At 44.0% G+C, this 22,653-nt stretch overlaps 1 protein-coding gene across 2 annotated transcripts in view; it reads right to left on the bottom strand.

The window, feature by feature from the left end:
* TCAIM (T cell activation inhibitor, mitochondrial) overlaps positions 1-1,808 on the bottom strand; it is a 41,167-nt gene extending 39,359 nt beyond the window's left edge. The window contains exon 1 of one of the 2 annotated variants that reach the window (XM_062200521.1): positions 1,466-1,808. In XM_062200521.1, coding sequence (XP_062056505.1) covers positions 1,466-1,657 — 192 coding nt within the window. In that variant the 5' untranslated portion in view covers positions 1,658-1,808. The remainder of the gene's footprint in view (positions 1-1,465) is intronic. The other variant, XM_062200522.1, reaches the window with a different exon arrangement.
* Between the last annotated feature and the right edge of the window lie 20,845 nt (positions 1,809-22,653).

Below are 22,653 nucleotides of genomic sequence, written 5' to 3'. Positions count from 1 at the left end.
CTGTCTTCAAATTCTTTCTTGAGTGGTTCCTGTCTTCATTCCACTCTGCCCGGTATCCCATTTGGAAAAGCCATCAGGCATGCTACCAACTAACCAAGGAGGTTGCAATTGCTTATCTGATGGGGGAAGCATCCAGTTCTAATTCAAGCAATCATCAGGAGGCCTTTATGGAACACTAACTCAAATTCCTATCTAAAGCACTGGGAATACAAAATCCTTAGTTCCAGCACTCAACAAGCTTACAGTCTTGGAGATAGAGAAGCAGTGGAAAAAGAGACACACAAGATAATCAAAACACTGGAGAAAATGCAATGATTCAGGCATTCACAGAGTATTATGGGAAACTCCCAGATGCCAAACCTAGAGTGGGGATGTGGGGGAGGAGATGGTGTCCTCCCTGAACCAGAGACGGAAAATGGAGAAGGAAGTAACTCACAAATCACCGGAAATGACTACTTTAATACACTTAACAGTCATACTAGCTTCGACTTCATCAAATAAAGATTTCTGATGGAACCATACTAATATGGTAAATGAGGCATTAAATCTCTGGTGGAGTTTCAAACAAAATTTGGTTTGCTCTCTAAATCGTAGAGAAGTCTACACAGGGGAGCGCGATAATAAGAACTGCTGTTTTGCTTCCATTACTCCGGACAGGCACAGAAACCTCCACCAAGCCTTTGCCAAGTCGTGGGCCCAGGACGGAGCTCGGGCCATGTGGCACAGCCTTTACTGGAAAGAAACTTGACAAAGTCGATCTCGGGCTTCGCTCATCTAGACGGCGACCACGGTAGTGGCCGTCTCACGAGGTTTGCTCCACAAAGGAGGGACAAGGGCAGGTAGCTTTCCTCCATTTTAACATGAGATCAAACCACGGGAACTCGGTAGCTCCCTTTCCTAAACGTCTTCACTGTGAGATTTAAATCCTAACGGGCTTTAGGAAAACACCACAGTCGGAAATGACAAGACCGAAAGCGCCTTTGCGTCACTTCAAGGTGAGTTCAAAACGACGCGACACGGCCGCTCGGCCCGCCGGCGCATCGAGCCCCGGGCGCCCTCCTGCGACCCCCTCCCCGGCTGCGCCTCACAGCTCCCGCAAGCGCCCCCGGCCAGCGCCCGCCCCGCACCAGCCCGGGGAACGCCGCGGCTTCCGCAGCACGGGGCATGCGCACGCGCATGCGCACGCGCGCCCTCGGAGCCGCTTCCGCCGGCAGCGCGGGTCCGGCCCCCACCTCGACACCTCAGCAGTGCACGCGCCGCTCGCCCGAGGTGAGCCCGGACAAGGGGCGGGCCGCAGGCCGCGCTCTCATTGGCCGGAGCGGGCCCGGCCTCTTCCCAAGGCGCCTGCGCACAGCCGGAGGCGCGGGTTCAACCGCCCGCTGCTCCCTGCTCGGCGCCGACGCCGGCGCCCTGGGGACGCCCCCGCACCCCTCCCCCCCTCCGCCCTGCCTCTCCGCCCTCTTACCGGCCGCCCTGAGGGGCTCCGCGGGAGGCTTTCGGAAGCGCGAACGAGCACTCCCGAGATGACGCGGGATGAGGCCGGAGGGAGCTGGAAAATCCCTGCTCCGCAGGTGGGGAGGCCCGGCCCGAGGGTCGCTGGGAGGCCCGGGGACGGAGGACGACCGAGCACGCGCCGGAGCCTGGCGGGCGCGCGCATGCGCCGGCCGTGCCTGGCCGTCCCCCGCCAACTGTCCCCGGAGGGGGCGCGGCCGCGGCAGCGCCGCGGGTTCTCCTCACAGGAGGGAGGTCCAGGCCGGCTCAGCCCCGTTCTCCTGAAACCTGGCGCTGGCGTCTTCGTGGGCTCTGCTGCTTCCTGGGGCCCGGTCTGAGGGTCTCCGATAGCCCTTGGAGGAGTGACAGGCGCTGCGCTGTCGGTCACGGCCCTCCACTTGTCAGTCAGCCTTTCTGGCCTGGGTGCCAGTTTCAGTCAGGGCGATTACCGCGGCCCGGTTGTACCCGTGCCGGAGCTCCCGCCTCAGCGCCCGGAGGCCACCCGGGAAGCAGGCGCCCAGTGGGGCAGCCGTGGGCCCGGCCGTCCGCCGCCCCCGCCTTGTCCCGTGAGGGTCCGTTGCCACGATTTGGGAACTCCGTTAAGAAATGCTTTTTTTGAGTTCTACTCACGACGCTCTTGTGTTACTGGTCTTTTCCTAGGTGATTTTAAATTCTGGCTTAAAGATCAAATTAAGGGCGAGGCTTACTGCCTTGGAGAATGTGCGGCAAATTCTGACGGTGACTTCAGAAAAGGAGTTTGGCTTCCTCAGGTGGCTTGGCAAGGAAGGACCCGTATGTATGATTCCAGGCCAACGTCTATGTGACAGTGTTTATGCACTTACAACAGTGTTTTAAAATATAGAAATGAAGTTGTTGATGTTATTTTCAACAGTATGCCAGATTGACTCGAATAAACTACCACGTATTTCCCCTCCAAACATGGTTCTTAGAGCTTTTGGATTGACCAAGGATAAAGACTTTTTAGGTGTTGATTAAACACAAGAAAGGATGGTACCTAAAGAAAATCCTTCTCTGAACATGTAACATCCTTGAAGTCACTATGATGTTTATTGAATGCTAATAACTTGTTTGATTTCAAGTCTCAAGTAGGTCTCATCCTTTTTTTTTTTTTTTTTAAAGATTTATTTATTTATTTCAAAGAGTTACAGAGAGGCAGAGCAGAGAGAGCGAGCGAGCGAGCTGTCTTCTATCTGCTGGTTCACTCCCTAGATGGCCACAACAGCTGGAACTGAGCTGATCTGAAGCCAGGAACCAGGAGTTTCTTGTGGGTTTCCAATGTGGGTGCAGGAGCCCAAGGTCCAGGGCCATCTTCCACTGCTTCCCCAGGCCACAGCAGAGAACTGGATGGGAAGTCGAGCAGCTGGGACTCTAATGGGCACCCATGTGGTATGCTGGCACTGCAGGCAGCGGCTTTACCTGCTACTACACCACAGCGCCAGTCCCAGGTCTCATTCATAATTTAAATGTTACCAAAGTTTGCAACATACATAAAGAAAAATATTTAAGATAGAGAACTATATAAATACATAAAACATTTATATCCTAGCCCAGGTGTGGGGAGCCATGATCTGCATTCAGAATACAGGTTTTTTTTTTTTTTTTTTTTAAGATTTATTTATTTACTTGAAAGGCAGAATTAAACACAAATACACACACACACACACACATCATTCAACTGCTTGTTCACTCCACAAATGACCTCAATGGCTGAGGCTGGGCCAGGCCAAAGCCAGGAACCTAAGATATTCTGGGTCCTTCCTCATGAGTGGCAAGGTCCCAAGCAATTGGGCTGTCTTCCGCTACTTTCCCAAGCACGTTAACAGGGAGATGGAGAGGAAGTGGAGAAGGCAGGACTCCAGCTGGTGCCCATATTTGATGCTGGTGTCACAGGCAGCTGCTTAACCCGCTGTGGCACATCAGCAGCCCCAGGTAAAGTTCTCCCTAAACAAGCATTTTCAAAACTATCTGTAGCATCTGTGTAAAAGTCCCAGGACTTTGAATACTACTGGTATTAGATAGATACCAGGAAGATTTCAGTAAAATCTAAAACTAAAAGTGTTTCAATCTCATATGAGTAAGAAGAAATCAGAGGAAATTTTTGTATAAATTTTCACTCCAACGGTGGGTAGCGACCTAATGAAAGAGCACCTGAAATCAAATAACAGGTCAAACTTTGAAAAGATCCTAACAAGTAAAAACCTAGACTTCCAAAATACACCTAGGTGATCAATACTTGTGTTTACTTTACAGAGTAATTCTTCACATAAAGAGGCAGGTTTATTACACTAAATGGCAGTGAGCTTATCCTGTATGTCTAGCAGCGCTCTTTGTAAAATGCTTTTGAAGCATCAAATATGAAATAAAAATATAAAAAAACACTGCAAAATGACTTCTGAGCATTTTGCAAATAGCTTTTATTTCAGGTCATACTAAGCACAGCATAATTTCACAGTAACCAAAAAACCAGAATAGCTACTTAGGTTTTGTTTGAATAGATCTAACAACAACTATGTATGTTAATTGTTATTCCCTATATTGAATTATGAATCCAAAATGTAGAAATAATATAAATTATAATGTGAAGAATTGACCTTTGTCCAATAGTTACTGCAGTGTTTTAGTGCAGTGCTTTTAGCGCCATTCCACTTCATGCACTGTTTACTGTTCCTACAGTAAGATTGGCATGGTACAGAGTACTAATGCAAAGACATTTCCATCCTGTAGGTGTTCAGCATGTTGTAGCTATGCTCACCAATGCATGTTCTAAATACTTCAATTTTCAAGAGGAGAGGTTTAACTTTTAAGCTATTTAGGGGCTTATTAGGGGTGATAAATTGGGAAATCTTTTTAAATTTTTTTTAGATTTATTTTATTTATTTGAAAGAATTAGGTAGAGACAGAGAGAGAGAGAGAGGTCTTCCATCCGCTGGTTCACTCCCCAGATGGCCGAAATGGCTGGAGCAGTGCCGATCGGAAGCCAAGCACCAGGAGCTTCTTCCGGGTCTCCAATGTGTGTGTAGGGGCCCAAGGACTTGGGCCATCTGCTCTCCCAGGCCATAGCAGGAAGCTGAATCAGAAGAGGAGCAGCTGGGACTTGAACCAGCACCCATATGGGATGCTGGCGCTTCAGGCCAGGGATTTAACCCACTGTGCCACAGTGTCGGCCCCAAGGGAAATCTTTAAAACTCTTGGGATATCCAAATTGTATACAGGCAGCATTATATTGTCATATTTTTAAAACCAATTTAAATATGTAAAATTTCTTTAAAGCATTTTAGGATGGGCCTGGTGTTGTGGCAGAGTGATGAAGCTGCTGCTTGTGATGCCACGTTGCATATCTGCTGGTTTTGAGTTCTGGCTGCTCCACTTCCTGTCCAGCTTCCTGCTAGTGGGCCTGGAAGACAATGGATGTTAGTCCATCCCAGACAAGAGTTCCAGGCTATGGGCTTCAGCCTGGCCCAGCCATGGCTGTTGAAGAAGTTTGGGAGTGAACCAGGAGATGGAACATCGATCTGTCTCTTCCTCTCTGTCTCTCTGTTACTCTGCCTTTCAAAGTAAATAAAATAAATCTAGGTGGCCACAATGGCTGGAGCTGTGCCAATCTAAAGCCAGGAGCCAGGTGCTTCTTCCTGGTCTCCCATGTGGGTGCAGGGGTCCAAGGACTTGGGCCATCTTCTACTGCTTTCCCAGGCTGCAGCAGAGAGCTGGATTGGAAGAGGAGCAGCTGGAAATAGAACTGGCGTCCATATGGGATGCCAGTGCCACAGATGGAGGATTAACCTACTGCATGATGCTGGCCCCTAAAATCAATCTTTTAAAAATGCTTAAGACAAATTTCTTCAAGAAATATTTCTTTTTTAAAGATGTATTTATTTGAGGGGCTGGCATTGTGGCATAGTGGGTAAGGCCACTGCCTGCGGTGCTGGCATCCCAGATGGGTGCTGGTTCATGTCCCAGCTGCTCTGTTTCCTACCTAGCACTCTTCTATGGCCTGAGAATGCATTGGAATATGGCTCAAGTCCTTGGGCCACTGTACCTGTGTGGGAGACTTGGAAGAATCTCCTACTCCTGGCTCCTGGCTTCAGATCAGTGCAGCTCTGGTTGTTGCAGCCAACTGGGGAGTGAACCAGCAGATGGAAGACCTCTCTTTCTCTCCCTCGGCCTCTCCTTTTCTCTCTGTGTAACTCTGACTTTCAAAAATAAATAAATAAATAAGTAAATAAATCTATCTACCTTAAAAAAAGTTATTTATTTGAAAGGCAGAGTTAAACACACACACAGATCTTTCATCTGCTGGTTCACTTCCCAAATGGCTGCAACAGCCGGAGCTGGGCTGACCTGAAGCCAGCAGCCAGGAGCTTCTTCTGGGTCTCTCATGAGGGTGCATGGGTCCAAGGACTTGGATCATTTTCTGCTGCTTTCCCTGGCTGTTAGCAGAAAGCTGGATCAGAAATGGAGCAGCCGGGACTCAACCAGTGCCCATATGGGATGCCAGGACTGTAGATGGTCCCCAAGAAGTCTTTCGAATGTAGATGATGGCTAAGCTTTGAGGAACTATCTTGTGCTAGGTGCTAAACAAATACAGGTTTTATCTCATTTTTGCCTGACTTTCACTACTTTTGAAATTAAGTCCAGTTACTCCAATGCCACAAATGAGGGGATAAGCACTCATCTCTCTAAGCCAGCCTGGGGCATTGCCTTCTGGCTCCAGGCTTTGGATTCCCAGCCACTAGGTATTCGCACCTCCTTAGATTACTGCCAAGAGTAACAAACTGTTAACTCGCTTTACTATAGGTAGGTATAATTTACATTTTGATTTCACTTTTCTGATCAGAAGAGGAAAATGAAAATAACAAATTAAGTAGAAATTCACTAATATTATTCCTTCCCCCCCCCCCCCCCCGAAATAAAACATGAGAAGAAAAACATTCTCATTTGATTGAAGGGGGAAGCCATAAAGGAAAGACAAAATCGTTAGTGTCCCTCTTGCCCCCAACACATTTCAGCTCTGGGAGAATTATCTCAGTAAAAGTGCAAGAAATATTGAAGCAACCTCCTCCCTCCAAAACATAAAAAACAAAGGTGCAAGTACCATAGCCTTAATATTGCTTTCATGAAAAATTGTCTTTAAGCTCCAAATCAAGTACAGTTGTCCCTAATGAGGGAATTGGTACCAGACCTTGAGTGAATACCAAACATTGCAGATGCCCTTATCTAACTTCTATTAAATAGCATAGCATCTGTGTATAACCTGTGCATATCCTTATAAATGCTATGTGGATAGTTGTTACACTGTCCAGTGAATAATGACAAAAAATTGTTCATTTTCAATACAGACATGATTTTATAAAAATAGTTTTGATCTAAGGGTGATTGAATCTAGGGATGGGGGAGCCTGTGAGTACTGGTGGCTGACTGAACAGTGCAATTAGATGTAATCACTAGGTTTCAGAAAGCCTTTGCTTGCTAGGTCTGAAGATAAATTTAGTGACCCAGTAATAATTTAAATGTCAGCACTGTTAGGCAGTTACCTGTTTTGATGGCTGATCAGTTGCTATAATTAACACATTTGTTTTTACAATTCAGATGTATTTTTTATAAAAAAAAAAACCCAAAAACATGGTTTATGTAAGTCTCAGAAGTTAAGAGTGCACATGAAGTGGAGCATAGGTGTGATCAGAAAAAGAAAACCACGAATAAGGCACTGAACTGCATGGGCATCAGTTGCTTTAACACATGGCTCAAGAAGGAGCTATGAAAGTAATTCTTACAAGGCTGAGAGGATTTGGGCAATGAGGAGTGACTGCTAATGAAGATGTAGTTTCTTTTTTTAAAAATATAATCTTTTTTTTTAACTTTTATTTAATGAATATAAATTTCCAAAGTACAGCTTATGGATTACAATGGCTTCCCCCCCATAACTTCCCTCCCACCCGCAACCCTCCCCTTTCCCGCTCCCTCTCCCCGTCCATTCACATCAAGATTCATTTTCAATTCTCTTTATATACAGAAGATCAGTTTAGTATATATTAAGTAAAGATTTTAACAGTTTGCACCCACACAGAAACACAAAGTGAAACATACTGTTTGAGTACTAGTTCTTTTTTATTTATTTATTTATTTATTTTATTATTTTTTTTGAGAGGCAGAGTGGATAGTGAGAGAGAGAGACAGAGAGAAAGGTCTTCCTTTTGCCGTTGGTTCACCCTCCAATGGCCACCGCGGTAGGTGCGCTGCAGCCGGCACACCGCACTGATCCAAAGCCAGGAGCCAGGTGCTTCCTCCTGGTCTCCCATGGGGTGCAGGGCCCAAGCACTTGGGCCATCCTCTACTGCACTCCCTGGCCACAGCAGAGAGCTGGCCTGGAAGAGGGGCAACCGGGACAGGATCGGTGCCCCGACCGGGACTAGAACCCTGTGTGCCGGCGCTGCAAGGCGGAGGATTAGCCTAGTGAGCCGCAGCGCCGGCCCTGTGTGTATATTTTTAAATAGGTTATATTTTCAGAAGGAATAGTGCAGATGAGTAGTTAGTGTGTTTCTCGTCACACCATGCTGGGGTTATACCTCAGCCACGTGATGTCACTGGTGATGTCATCTCTCAGCCTTGATTAGAGCACTGTTTCCCTCCTTGAGGTTAGTTCTTGTTTTCCAATTTTCCACACATTTCTCTCTCTCTCTTTCCCCTCCTTCAAAGATTTCATTTATTTGAGAGGTACAGTTACAGACAGAGAAATGGAGAGACAGAGAGATCTATCGGCTGGGTCACTCCCCAGATGGCTGTAACAGGTGGAGCTGAGCAGATCTGAAGCCAGGAGCCAGGAGCTTTTTCCAGGTCTCCCACATGGGTGCAGGGTCCCCAGTGCTTGGACCATCTTCTACTTTCCCAGCCCATAGCAGAGAGCTGGATTGGAGGAGGAGAAGCAGGGACATGAACCAGTGCCCATATAGGATGACGGTGCTGCAGGTGGAGGCTTAGCTTACTATGCCACAGTGCCAACCTCCACTCACTACTTTGGAAACAAATCACTAAAAGTAGCCCACTCTCAAAGGGAAAAGGTATTATTTTCCATCTCCTGGATGGGGTACTATCAGCACTTCTGTTAGAAAGATTTAACTCTTCTCCCTCGTTGTTCACACACTTAGATGTGCATTTAAAACTGACATTGTGCAGTTGAAGATGAACTATTTATGTGCGCTATGATTTATTTTCATCAATAAGGAGATTTCTGTTCATTTTATGGTTTCAGTCACAATCCAGTACTGTCATTACTGCTCAAATTATTCAAGCTTTGACTCATGTGGTTTTTCAGTTTAGCTCCTGTGTCAATCTATTGTAAGCCCATTTAAAAAACTTCTGTTGGGGAAATTCTTTCTTTCTGATTTAAGATGCTCAAGTTTATTTTATTTTTACCTTGTCAAATCCTAGACGCAACCATTATTCCAATGAGTTGGGGTTCCTTTCACTGGTATTCAGTAGAGTCAGCTATACTTATACAGGTTCTTTAGCCCAGGAACAAAATACGTTGTAGAATTTTTGTGGAGAACAAGTGTCATTAAGGCTCTAAGGTATAAATGTATTTTTTCTAGGGTCTCTTGACTTGAGAGGGTGCTTGTTAGTTGCTCTTTAATACCATTCTAAGTAAGAAAAAATGAGCTTTTAAAGTTATTAGTATGGTTTTTAATTCATCTTTAATTGCACAATGTCAGTTTTAAATGCACATGTAAGAGCACTTGACTTGTATACAGAGTCCCCAGGGTCACACAATTCATATTTTGTAGCTTCTGCATGTTTATGGATTTCCTTCATATCAGAACCATGACAGTGCTGTGTAAAACTAACTCAGCTGTTGTGATTGCACCTCTGTGCACAGACAGCCTTGTTCCTGGGTTTATGCTGTTGTAACTGATTGACACTGTTCTCTCCTTTCCTTCCATGTCATCAGTATAAGAGGTTGGTTAATACAGTGAAGTGACAGGAGATGGAGTGGATAGGACAGGGTTCCTTGGCCGCTTGTGTTTCTTGGTATACATTGCATTCTTCCTTCGTAGGGGTAAGGTTCTGAACCAATGTCTGGCCACTTTGAGTTGTCAGCGTGCCTCCTCACTGTTCACTCAGATTGCAGATGTGACACAGTTTGTGCTCACTTTGACTCTCTCTGAACACCCACATTAGTTGGCCACTAGAATTCTGTGACTTGGTTATCAAAATACTCCATGAAATGAGGTTACAAGGCACAGCATACATGCATGTTTGTGTCTCTTCTTTGCCCCCACATATACTCATTTTGTGTTAGAATTCACTTGTAAAACCTGAGTTCAAGAACAAAATTATTAATGAATCAGGAGGTTGACAGAAGAGAGAAAACTCAATCATGGGACTCCTCCCATAGAAGGTTCCAGAATCAAGTTCGACATGTTGTAGAAGGCGCATGTTGTAGTTGGTGTCATGGTCCTGTGTATGAATGGAGTGGCAAAACATGACACTGGATGAATTTGCTTGGATCTCTTCTCTGTATCTTGTTTCTTTTTAGACTCCACGTATAAAACATTGGTGCAAAGATAAAATTAGTAAGAATTTCATGTTGATCACAGAGGATTAAATGAAGTGTAGGGTTATTCTGAGTATGAATCCCTGTGACTATATATGTTGAAGAGACATAAAGCTACCTCTGCTAGAGGTACCTCTGCTACCTCCTCCTTTCTTTTTCTATTATTTGAAGAACACTAATCACGAGATCCTCCAAAGTGTGAATCACAATAGTGACTTGATTTGATGTAATCATAAGTTAGAATTTCTTCTTACTCCATGTAGCACCAAGAGAGACACAGAAAACACTCTGCAGCCATGAGTGGTATCGAAATGTTGCACCACTGACTGCTCTAACCATAAAACATGCACACCAAAATATACATGGGTTACGTTTATATGCTATTGTACAAAGTTAAGTGTTATAAAGGAAGGCACATAACAATCCCATACTAATACAGCATTTTCATTGGAAACCATTCTTTGACTATGAACTCTTTAAACAAATCTGCTAAAGAAGTGGCCTTAGAGAATCTTCTCCTAGCTGCACCCTGTCACACGAGCATAGCACAGTTTAGAAAATCAGGGACAGGACAGCACCTCTTACTCATCAACAGGATGTTCTAGGAGACCTTCCTCAAATAAGGCTGTGCGAATGATGGTGCCAAGACAGTATGTGGATGCTCTGAAGTATCTCACACTAAAATCTCATTTTAAGAACTATAGAACATAGGCTGTCCTTCAGCAGATCTTATATCCGGTGGGTAATACAAATCACATGACAATAATGTGGATTTCCCAGTAGATCGCATTTGAAAAGGCCTCCTCAGATAAGGTGAAGGAAAGGCTACATGGACAAGTTAGGAAATAAAACATACACAGAGGAAGAAAAATCCTGAGCATTTCTTTGTTGGAGCTGACAATGGAGAGGGGTTACCCTCAGGAGAAATACAGCACAGTTAAGGCTCCCTTTATTAGGGGGAACAAGGAAGCAATAGTGTTTTTTTGGAAAAATTTAATAAATATAAATTTCAAAAGTACAACTTCAGGATTATAGTGTTTTTTCCCCCCATAACCTCCCTCCCACCCACAAACCATCCCATATCCTGCTCCCTCTCCTATCCCATTCTTCATTAAGATTCATTTTTAATTATTTTATATACAGAAGATCAACTTAGTATATACTATGTAAATATTTCAATAGATTGCTTCCACACAGACACACAAAATATAAAGTACTGTTTGAATACTAGTTTTACCATTAATTTGCATAGTACAATACATTAAGGACAGAGATTCTACATGGGGAGTAAGTGCACAGTGACTCCTGTTGTTGATTTAACAATTGACACCTTTATTTATGAAGTCAGTAATCACCCGAGGGAAGCAATAGTTTTATATGTGTGTCATCCTGCAAACTTAAGAACAATGGACAGTTCTTTGGTAAACAGTATCATCAAATGGACCACTAACTAGTGACCAGTGTTCAGGTCAGTGATCCTGTGAACAGGACAGAAGTGGAAGAGGTAGCAGCAGGAGGAAATCCTTTTGCAGACCTTACGAGTGGACAGATAGAGGGTGAATGAGGGGAGGCAGAGCTCCCCTGTTAACTTATCTGCAGCCTGAGCATCATCATGCATCACAGCGAGGTTGGGATGCTGTGGACCTAGTGTTATTTCTGTCCAGCACTCATCTGTACATGCCCAGACACTTGTCCATGAAAGAACGTACTTTCACTTTTCATTGTTCTGTTTGTTTTTTGTTTATGAATTTATGTTATTTGAGAGGCTAGGCCATGGCCAGGATCTGGGAACTTAAAGCAATCTATCACATAGCTGGCAGGAACCCAGGTACTTGAGCCATCATCATTGCCTCCTAGATTGGATATTGGCTAGAAGCTTTATTCGGTAGCCAGAACCAGGTACTCTGATAATGGGATGCAGGCATTCAGCTGGCCTCTGAGCTACTGTGCTCAATACCTGCCAATTATTTATTTGTTTTCTTACTGCCTCCTTGACTTACTTATTTGAGAGACAGACGTTGAGAGAGATAGACTATGCTTTTTCATCAGATGGCTAAACTTTTCCCTACAGAACTTTGTGTGTTTGAGTGAAAATGGACAGCAGTGAACTGGTAGGTGACAGTGAGCACCCTTCATGTAAATGGATTTGGGACCGAGGTTGAGCAGCACAGCCTGCTCTTCTCATGGGACAGTTCCAGCTGGGAGACTATGAGGAGCACTAGGGAGAATGGCTGCTTAGCCCAGGAAGGCAACATCGTCCCCACATGGATGTCAGTGCTGGGTACAGAGAGTCTGTGGCACAGGAACTCCAGGGATATGAGGAGGAAGCACCTGGAGAATATTTGGGCAAACCAATGGCAGCTGTTTCTGAGAAATGGATATCAAAATGATACATTGATTGGATTATAATGCATTGCTCTAGATTCACTCTTTTTGTTGTTGTTGAAAGGCAGAGTGGACAGTGAGAGAGAGACAGAGAGAAAGGTCTTCCTTTGCCGTTGGTTCACCCTCCAATGGCTGCCACGGCTGGCGTGCTGCAGCCAGCGCACTGCACTGATCCAAAGGCAGGAGTGAGATGCTTCTCCTGGTCTCCCATGTGGGTGCAGGGCCCAAGCACTTGGGCCATCCTCCACTGCACTCCCTGGCCACAGCAGAGAGCTGGCCTGGAAGAGGGGCAACCGGGACAGAATCTGGTGCCCCGACCGGGACTAGAACCCGATGTGTTGGTGCAACAGGCGGAGGATTAGCCTGTTGCGCCAGGCCTAGATTCACTCTTGTAGACAATAGTTATATCATCAATTTCTGAATGTATGCAGAGGAAAGTGAGGATTCTTTTAAGGTGGAGAAACAGGACCCTCTAAGGAGCTGCATCACAGATGCTTCACTGTCCTTACCGGAAAACGTGAACAGATCTGCAAAGGACTCTGCTCCCTGATCTTCCCTGAGATGGAATGTGAGTCATGGGTGGCTTTCTGCATAACAGCCACGGCTGTTCCTTGTCCTCATGTTCTCTGTATTTGGGTAACAAGGACAAGACATGGGCTCACGTTTACCTGTTTGTGTGAGTTCATAGAAGGTAGAGCTTGGGAAAAATCAGAAACCTAAGCACAAACCACAGCAGGATGGGGTTCAACTCCCCTAATTTTTGCAACAAACACTATGAATTTATGCATACTAATTATTAAAGAAATAGGAAGGATTCTTCGATTCCAGGGCAGGTCCATTTCCAGTGATCCAACTCTTGGCAGAGCTGCCAGGGCTCTTCACAAGCTGACTTCTGCTGAAGCCCAGGCTTACCACATTGAAAGCCACTGCAGTGGACTGGCCTGTTGGGTCTCCTTGAGGGCAGATCACTGTACAGATCAGCCATTAATAGGCCAGGTCAGAGCCACAGATCTTATTGGCTCCAAGCTGAAAAGCCCTTCACTCAGCCCAACTTCCAAAGTGACCACTGCAGTTGAGGGGACAGCCAAGTAGGGTCAGCAACATTGCAGGCAGAACTGTAAATTTCTTGTTAGAGATGCCCCCTGCCTTTACCTGGCCAGCTCTCCTCCCAGGCCAGCCAAGTAATGAAAGTCAACAGAGTGCCTTCCCCTAGGAGGTTCACACCTCCCTTAGGATATACCCCATGTGAAGAGATAGATAGGTCTGGGCCTCTTAACTTACAAGGCCTAAAGCCCACCAGATTATTATCAAGCCCCTTCTATCAGGTTCTATTTGCCTCTCAATCAGAAAAATTACTTGTAGCTTAGACAGCACCTTTCTTAGCTCCTCTAATAATGACTCTGTCCTTTGTTCTAGACCCTGTCTAGTCCACTTGGGCCTCATTCCTTTGTAATCATAACCTCTACTCTACCACCAATGGCTCTACTCCCAACCTGTGTGTACTGATGGTCCTCTTCCCCACTTAATGCTGTATAATTGTTCAGACCTGGTTAAGGCCACTCTTAGGATCATTGGTTACTATCCTCACCCTGTCTTTTATGACCTTGTCTAAATATGATCAGAGTCGGGGAACTTGGAAGGCTTCCATAGCCTTGGCAACTCATGACGACAGCCTAGGGTGGTTACTGGCGCCATAAACGAGAGTGTCAATTTGTTGGGTCAACAACAGGAGCCACTGTGCGCTTGCTCCTGATGTGGGATCTCTGTCCTTAATGTACTGTACATTTTGATTTAATGCTATAACTAGTACTCAAACAGTATGTTTCACTTTGTGTTTCTATGTGGGTGCAAACTGTTGAAGTATTTATACTAAATTGATCTTCTGTATATAAATAGAATTGAAAATGAATCTTGATGTGAATTGAAAGGGAGAGGGAGCGGGAGAGGGGAGGGTTGCGGGTGGGAGGGAAATTATGGGAGGGGGAAGCCATTGTAATCCATAAGCTGTATACTGGAAATTTATATTCATTAAATAAAAGTTAAAAAAAAAAGAAATAGGAAGGATTCTTTATAAATGGTTAACATACAGATAAATTAATGGTTATAAATATTCTTTGTTGATTGGAAATCACATTGCTAGGTCTTTTGGAGCTAAGAAGAGGAATCTGCTATCATGTTCACTTGATAATTTTTAAAAATTTAATGTAATTACACTTAGTATACTGATCCTTAGTTCCACTCATTTTGTTGCAAATACCAAGATACCGTTCTTTTTAATGTTTGGGTGATATTCCATTCTGTATATATTCTACATTTTCTTTATCTGGTAACATTGGATGGACATCTAGATTGATTCCATATCTTAGCTATTTTAAGCTGAGGTGCTATAAACATGGGAGTTCAGCTATCTCTTTCATATGCTGACTTCATTTCCTTTGGATATATTCCCAGGAGTAGCTTCTGTTTTCAGTTTTCTGAGGGCTTTACATACTGTTTTCCATAATGGATGTATCCATTGCATTCTCACCAGTTGTCTATTAGGGTACACTTTTCTCCACATCCTCACCAGAATTTGTTATTTTTTGATTTTTTCTTGATAGCAATTCTGACTAGTGTGAGGTGCTGCCTCATTGCTGTTTTTTTTTTGTTTGTTTGTTTGCATTTAATCGCTAGTGACGCTGCATATGTTTTCATGTATCTGTTGGTTGTTTGTATTTCATCCTTTAAAAAAATGCCTGTTCACATCCTTTCCTCATTTCTTTACTGGATTTTTTTAATTATTGAATTTCTTGAATTCCTTATATATTCCAGATATTAATACTATATCAGTTGCATAGTTTGTAAATATTTTCTCTCATTCCATTGGTTAACTCTTCACTTGGTTAATTGTTTTCTTTACAGTGAAGAAGCTTCTTTTTTATCACCTAGCAATAAATACTTCACTTTCTCGTTTCATTTTTATGATAACAAATAAGATTCGCCGGCGCCGTGGCTCAACAGGCTAATCCTCCGCCTTGCGGCGCCGGCACACCGGGTTCTAGTCCCGGTCGGGGCACCGATCCTGTCCCGGTTGCCCCTCTTCCAGGCCAGCTCTCTGCTGTGGCCAGGGAGTGCAGTGGAGGATGGCCCAAGTGTTTGGGCTCTGCACCCCATGGGAGACCAGGATAAGCACCTGGCTCCTGCCATCGGAACAGCGCGGTGCGCCGGCCGCAGCGCGCTACCGCGGCGGCCATTGGAGGGTGAACCAACGGCAAAAGGAAGACCTTTCTCTCTGTCTCTCTCTCTCACTGTCCACTCTGCCTGTCAAAAAAAAAAATTAAAAAAAAAAAAAAGATTCAAGTTTATTTCCCTTTTGTTTGTTTGCTTAAATACAAAGCTAAACCATCACAGGTACAGCCGAGACATTTTCTCTCACATTTCCACGTTCCCATCTGATCCTCTTCCAACTTGCTGCCTACCCACCAGACCGGGGGGGGGGGGGGGGGGGGGGGAGGACTTTCTTAGGTACTACCATCGTGAGCCTGGGGTGGGGTGAGGCGCATGGAGCATAGGGCAGGCTCTCGACGTGGCCCCACTGGCCTGAGGGTGGACAGTGAGAACCAGCCCCCTTGGGGAGGGAGAGGGAGCCACTTCTCCTCCTGCTACCACGGTCCAGGGGAAAACACTTGAGCTTTGTCCTCGAGCCCTGCCTGCTGTCTGTGCACCTGGCTGCTTTTCCCTGAGGCTGGTGGCAGGGGACCTGGGGCACCGAGGCCACAACAGCAGGTCTTGGGGGGTAGGGTGGGGATGGGGGTGGGTAAGTAATTTCTGGTCCCACTACAAAAACTTTATTTTTGATTAGAATAGAGTACTATCTCAAATCTCGCCTACAGAAACAAAGCAAAGAAATCCAGAACAAAAAAATGCAGCCACTTCACTCACTTCAACACCTATATACATGTAAGTTGTTTTCTGTGTTTTTTTTGCCTTAAAATTTTTTTTTTTTGCTTTTTTTTAAATGTTTAAAAAATTTTTTTTAAAATAAACTCAGTGTTCACATTTCTATAAAAAATTAATAACTCAGTTTCAGGAACCCTGCCCCGGCAGCACAGGAAGCCAGTGCCTCCCCTGCCTGCCTCCAGCTTGCTCACCTGCTCTGATGCGCCAGGGCACCTGGGAGGTGGCAGCCGGTGGAAGAAGAGTCAACACCAGGCCTGTGCTCATGGGCCCTGGGGCCAGGAAGCTTTTGAGAAAGCAGAGGGGAAGAATAGCTTACTGTGAAACCCTTTAAAAAATATTCATACACTTCAGCGTGCGCCAGTCGAGCCGCGGGGAGAACAGGAGCTTGGAATGCCCCAGGCAGGCTGTAGGCAGGCGGGCAGGGCCTGGCTCTGCACCTGCAGGCAGGAGACCTGCCTGGCGCCCTGCTTCTCTTCAACTCTTTCCTCTAAAATCTGTTCTGAATTTTACCGCATGCACGGGGAAGTATGAACATTTGACTTGTATGCAAAAAAGGTACAAAACAACTAGAATATAAAAGTTTTGGTAATATAAGGCCATCTGTTCAAGTCCACCTTGGAAACCTGTAACAGATATTTAAATACTACAGTGAAAAGGCATCTTAATATACTTTTTAAAAACATCTGAAGTAATTTGCTAAGATTAAGTGTGAAAAAAACAAAACTAAACAGATACGCATTCCCTTTGAAGGCACTTTGTCCTTTGGCGAGGGCCGGTGGTGGGGGGTAGTCAGTGCTTCAGCCAGGGGTGGGCTTTGATGGAGGCCTTGCTGCAGTCCCCGTAGTTGTAGGGCAGAGCTTCTTAGCTTGATGTATTCCCATTTGTCTATTTGTGCTTTTATTACTGTGCTTCTAGAATTTTACCCAAAAAGTCTTTGCATAGGTCAGTATCTTGGAGTATTTCCTCTATGTTTTCCTCTAGTAATTTGATGGTCTCAGGTCTTAAGTGTCTATCACTGATCCATTGTGAGTTGATTTTTATATAGAGTATATGTTAGTGGTCTTGTTTCAAATGTCTGCATATGGAAATCCAATTTTCCCAGCATTATTTGTTGAAGACACTATCTTTTCTCCAAGGAATGATTTTAGCTTATTTTTCAGATATTAGCTGGTTGTAGATGTGTGTGTTAATTTCTGGTATTCTGTTCCATTCTGTAAGTCAACATGCCTATTGTTGTGCCAATACTAGTGCTCTTTTGATTATAACAGACCTATAGTATGTCTTGAAATCTGATATTGTGTTACATCCAGCTTTGTTTTTATTGTTCAAGATTTATTTGATATTTAGGGTCTTATGTTTTTCCATATGCTTTTTTTTGTTCATGATATCACAATTTATTACTACACCACATTGGTAGGTTTTTGACACCACAATGGTTTTTACAAATTTGTAATTAATTATGATATCACAATAGTATACTTATAGTCATGGGTTTTGAAATCACAATGGTGGCTTATGACATCACAACGGATTATGACTCATTAATGCTTATTCTTAATTTCATAGTGCTTTTTATGATTTCACAATTGATAATGGCATCAGAATGACAGATTTATGATTCAACAATTGTGGTTTATCACATCCCAGTTTATTTTTCAACCTCAAAATTGATTAGTAAGAATGGTGGCTTTACTTTATGTCATATTAATGGCTTATGAAATCACAATGGGTTTTGTGACATCACAATAGAATATAACATAATAATAGTGGTTTATAACATTGCAATTGATTATGACTTGCGAAACTACTGTAAATGGTAGGTTTATGATACACTGATGGTTTTTGATTTCATAATTGATTTTGAAGTCAGCATTATCATTTATGCCATAGCAATAGATTTTCACTTCACAGTGGTGTTTATGACATCACAATTGATTATGACTTACAATGTTAGGCTTATGATATCACAGTAGAAGTTTGTTATATTCCAATAAATTATGACATCAGAAGCATCCTTACATCATGAATTATTATGACATAACCATGGTAATTTTATGATATCACACTGGATTTTTATGACATCACAATAGACTTTAAGGTAACGATTATTTTATGATGTCAAAATTGATTTTAAAATCATAATGTTTTTTTTTGAAAACTTTTATTTAATAAATATCAATTTTGAAAGTACAACTTTTGGCTTTAGCGATTCTTCCCCCCATTACCACCCTCTCACCCTCAAACCATCCCATCTCCTACTTCCTCTCCCATCCCATTCTTCATTAAGATTCATTTTAGCCAGCGCCGCGGCTCAATAGGCTGATCTTCCGCCTGTGGCACCAGCACACCAGGTTCTAGTCCCAGTCGGGGTGCCGGATTCTGTCCCAGTTGCTTCTCTTCTAGTCCAGCTCTCTGCTGTGGCCCGGGAGTGCAGTGGAGGATGGCTCAAGTGCTTGGGCCCTGCACCCACATGGGAGACCAGGAGAAGCATCTGGCTCCTGGCTTCGGATCAGCGCAGTGCGCCGGCCGCAGCTCACCAGCAGCAGCGGCCATTGGGGGGTGAACCAACGGCAAAGGAAGACCTTTCTCTCTGTCTCTCTCTCTCACTGTCCACTCTGCCTGTCAAAAAAAATATTCATTTTTAATAATCTTTATATACAGGAGATCAGCTCTCTACTAAGTAAAGTTTTTAATAGTTTGTACCCACACAGACACACAATGTATAAAGTACTGTTTGAAGACCAGTTTTACCATTAATTCTCATAGCACAACACATTAAGGACAGAGGTCCTATATGGGGAGCAAGTGCACAGTGACACCTGTTGTTGATTTAACAGTAGACACTTTTATTTATGATGTCAATAATCACCTGAGGCTCTTGTCATGAGCAGGCATAACCTAAGAAGACAACCATACTTCCCTCCCTCTCTCTTTTCCTCCCCCAGACCTCTTCCTTTAATTCTTCCAATCCAGGATCCTGGAATATTTTTCATTTTTGTTATCTTGTATTTCTTTCATGAGTGTTTAGTAATTTTCATTGTAGAGGTCCTTGTTTGAATTTGTACCAAGGCATTTACATTTTTGTAGCTATTGTGAAAGGGACTGGTCGTACAAGTTTTTTTCTCAGCTAGAAACTGTTGATTTTTAAGAATACTGTTGATTTTTAAGAATGCTGTTGATTTTTTGTGGGTTGATTTTATATTCTGCAAAATTCTCTTATGAGTTCTAATAGTCTCTTACTGAGTCTTTTGATTCCCCCTATATAAATAATCATGCCATCTGCAAACAGAGATAATTTGACTTCCTCCTTTCCAATTTGTATCCCTTCAATTTATTTTTATTACCTAAAGGCTCTGAATAATAGTGATGAGAGTGAGCAACCTTGTCTGGTTCTATATCTTAGTGTAAATACTTCCAGCTTTGCCCATTCTATATGATGCTGCCTGTGTTTGTCATATATTATGTTTATTGTGTTGAGGTATGTTTCTTCTGTACCCTTTTTTTTTTGTTTTCATCAGGAGATGACATTTTATCAAATGCCTTTTATTCATTTATTAAGACAATCATATGTTTTTTATCTTTCATTTTGTTGATGTTACATATCACAATTATTCATTTGCATATGTTGAACCATATATGGGATAAATCCCACTTGGTCAGGGCCGGTGCTGTGGTGTAGCAAGTAAAGCCTCCACCTACAGTGCCGCCATCCCATATGGGCACCAGTTTGAGTTCCGGCTGCTCCATTTCCAATCCAGCTCTCTGCTATGGCCTGGGAAATCAGTAGAAGGTGGCCCAAGTTCTTGGGCCCCTTCACCAGCGTGGGAGACCCAGAAGAAGCTCCTGGATCCTGGCTTCAGATCAGCGCAGCTCTGGCCATTGTGGCCAGTTGGGGAGTGAACTAGTGGATGAAAGACCTCTCTCTCTCTCTCTCTCTCTCTCTCCCCCCCTCTCCCTCTCTCTCTTTCTCTCTTTCTCTCTGATTCAATCTCAGCCTTGAGTATTGGTCCATTCAGGCTTTCTGTGTCTGAACGCTTCAATTTAGATAAATTATATAGGTCAAGAAAAGAATCAATTTATTCATGATTTTCCAAATTTTAGTATATAATTGTTTGCAGTGATTCCCAATTGTTTTTTTCTGTGGTATCAGTTGTAACATCTTTTTCTTCTCTGATTTTACTAATTTGGATCTTCTTCCCTATTTATAATTAGTTTGGCCAATGGCTTATCAATTTTATTTCTTCAAAAGACTTAGCTCTTCATTTCATTGATTTTATTTACAGATTTATTTATTTATTTGAAAGTTACAGAGAGACAGAGGCAGAGAGAGAGAGGGGGGGGGTCTTCCATCTGCCAGTTCACTCTTCAGATGGCCACAGCATCTGGGGCTGTGCCAATCTGAAGCGAGGAGCCAGGAGCTTCTTCCAGGTCTCCCACATGGGTGCAGGGGCCCATAGAGTTGGGCCATCTTCCACTGCTTTCCCAGGCCATAGAAAAAAGCTGGATTGGAAGCAGAGTAGCCAGGACTCGAACTGTTGCCGATATGGGATGCCAGCTCTGAAGGCAGTGGCTTTACCCACTATGCCACAGTGCTGGCCTCACGTTGATCACAGATGTGGGGAAAAAGGGACACTAACCCACTGTTGGTGGGAATGCAAACTGGTTAAGCCACTATGGAAGTCAGTCTGGAGATTCCTCAGAAACCTGAATATAACCCTACCATATAACCCAGCCATCCCACTCCTTGGAATTTACCCAAAGGAAATTAAATTAGCAAACAAAAAAGCCGTCTGCACATTAATGTTTGTTGCAGCTCAATTCACAACAGCTAAGACCTGGAACCAACCCAAATGCCCATCAACAGTAAACTGGATAAAGAAATTATGGGACATGTACTCTATAGAATACTATACAGCAGTCAAAAACAATGAAATCCGGTCATTTGCAACAAGATGGAGGAATCTGGAAAACATTATGCTGAGTGAATTAAGACAGTCCCAAAGGGACAAATATCATATGTTCTCCCTGATCGGCAACAACTAACTGAGCACCACAGGGGAAACCTGTTGAAGTGAAATGGACACTATGAGAATCAGTGACTTAATCAGCCCTTGTCCTGACTGTTGATGTACATTGTAATACTTTATCCCTTTTAGTATGTTTATTTTGTTCTAGTACTATTGGTTGAACTCTGTAATTAACACACAATTGTTCTTAGGTGTTTAAATTTTAACAGAAAAGTGATCCCTGTTTAATATAAGAGTGGGAATTAGAGAGGGAAGAGATGTACAATTTGGGACATGCTCAATCGGACTTGCCTCAAATGTTGGAGTTAGAAACGTGCCAGGGATTCCAATACAATCCCATCAAGGTGGCATGTACCAATGCCATCTCACTAGTCCAAGTGATCAATTTCAGTTCAAAATTGATCACACTGATAGGTCTAAGAGTCAAAGAGATCACACAAACAAGACTAGTGTCTGCTAATACTAACTGATAGAATCAAAAAGGGAGAGAACCATCCAACATGGGAAGCGGGAGACACAGCAGACTCATGGAATGGCAGATATCCTAAATAGCACTCTGGCCTCAGAATCAGCCCTTAAGGCATTCGGATCTGGCTGAAGAGCCCATGAGAGTATTTTAGGCATGGAAAGCCAAGACACTCTGGAAAAAAAAAAAAGACGACCTAAATGAAAGATCTCTGCAAGTGAGATCCCAGCAGAAAGAATGGGCCATCAAAGAAAGAGGTACATTTCTCTGAAGGGAGGACTATGACCCTGTTGGAATAAGATCGAAGTCGGCGAACTCAAAAGGCTTCCATAGCCTTGGCAACTCATAACTAGAGCCTAGGGAGATTTCTTTTTTTTTTTTTTGACAGGCAGAGTGGACAGTGAGAGAGAGACAGAGAGAAAGGTCTTCCTTTTTGCCGTTGGTTCACCCTCCAATGGCCGCCGCGGTAGGCGCACTGCGGCCGGCGCACCGCGCGCTGATCCAATGGCAGGAGCCAGGTGCTTCTGGTCTCCCATGGGGTGCAGGGCCCACACACTTGGGCCATCCTCCACTGCCTTCCCGGGCCACAGCAGAGAGCTGGCCTGGAAGAGGGGCAACCGGGACAGGATCGGTGCCCCGACCGGGACTAGAACCCAGTGTGCCGGCGCCGCAAGGCAGAGGATTAGCCTAGTGAGCTGCGGCGCTGGCCCTATGGAGATTTCTAATGCCATAAATAAGAGTGTCAAATTGTTAAGTCAACAACAGGAGTCACTATG

This window comes from Lepus europaeus, chromosome 9 (genome assembly GCF_033115175.1).
Source record: "Lepus europaeus isolate LE1 chromosome 9, mLepTim1.pri, whole genome shotgun sequence".
NCBI lineage: Eukaryota > Metazoa > Chordata > Mammalia > Lagomorpha > Leporidae > Lepus > Lepus europaeus.
The sequence above is the reverse complement of the archived record's forward strand: the minus strand, read 5'-3'. Positions and strand labels throughout refer to the sequence as shown.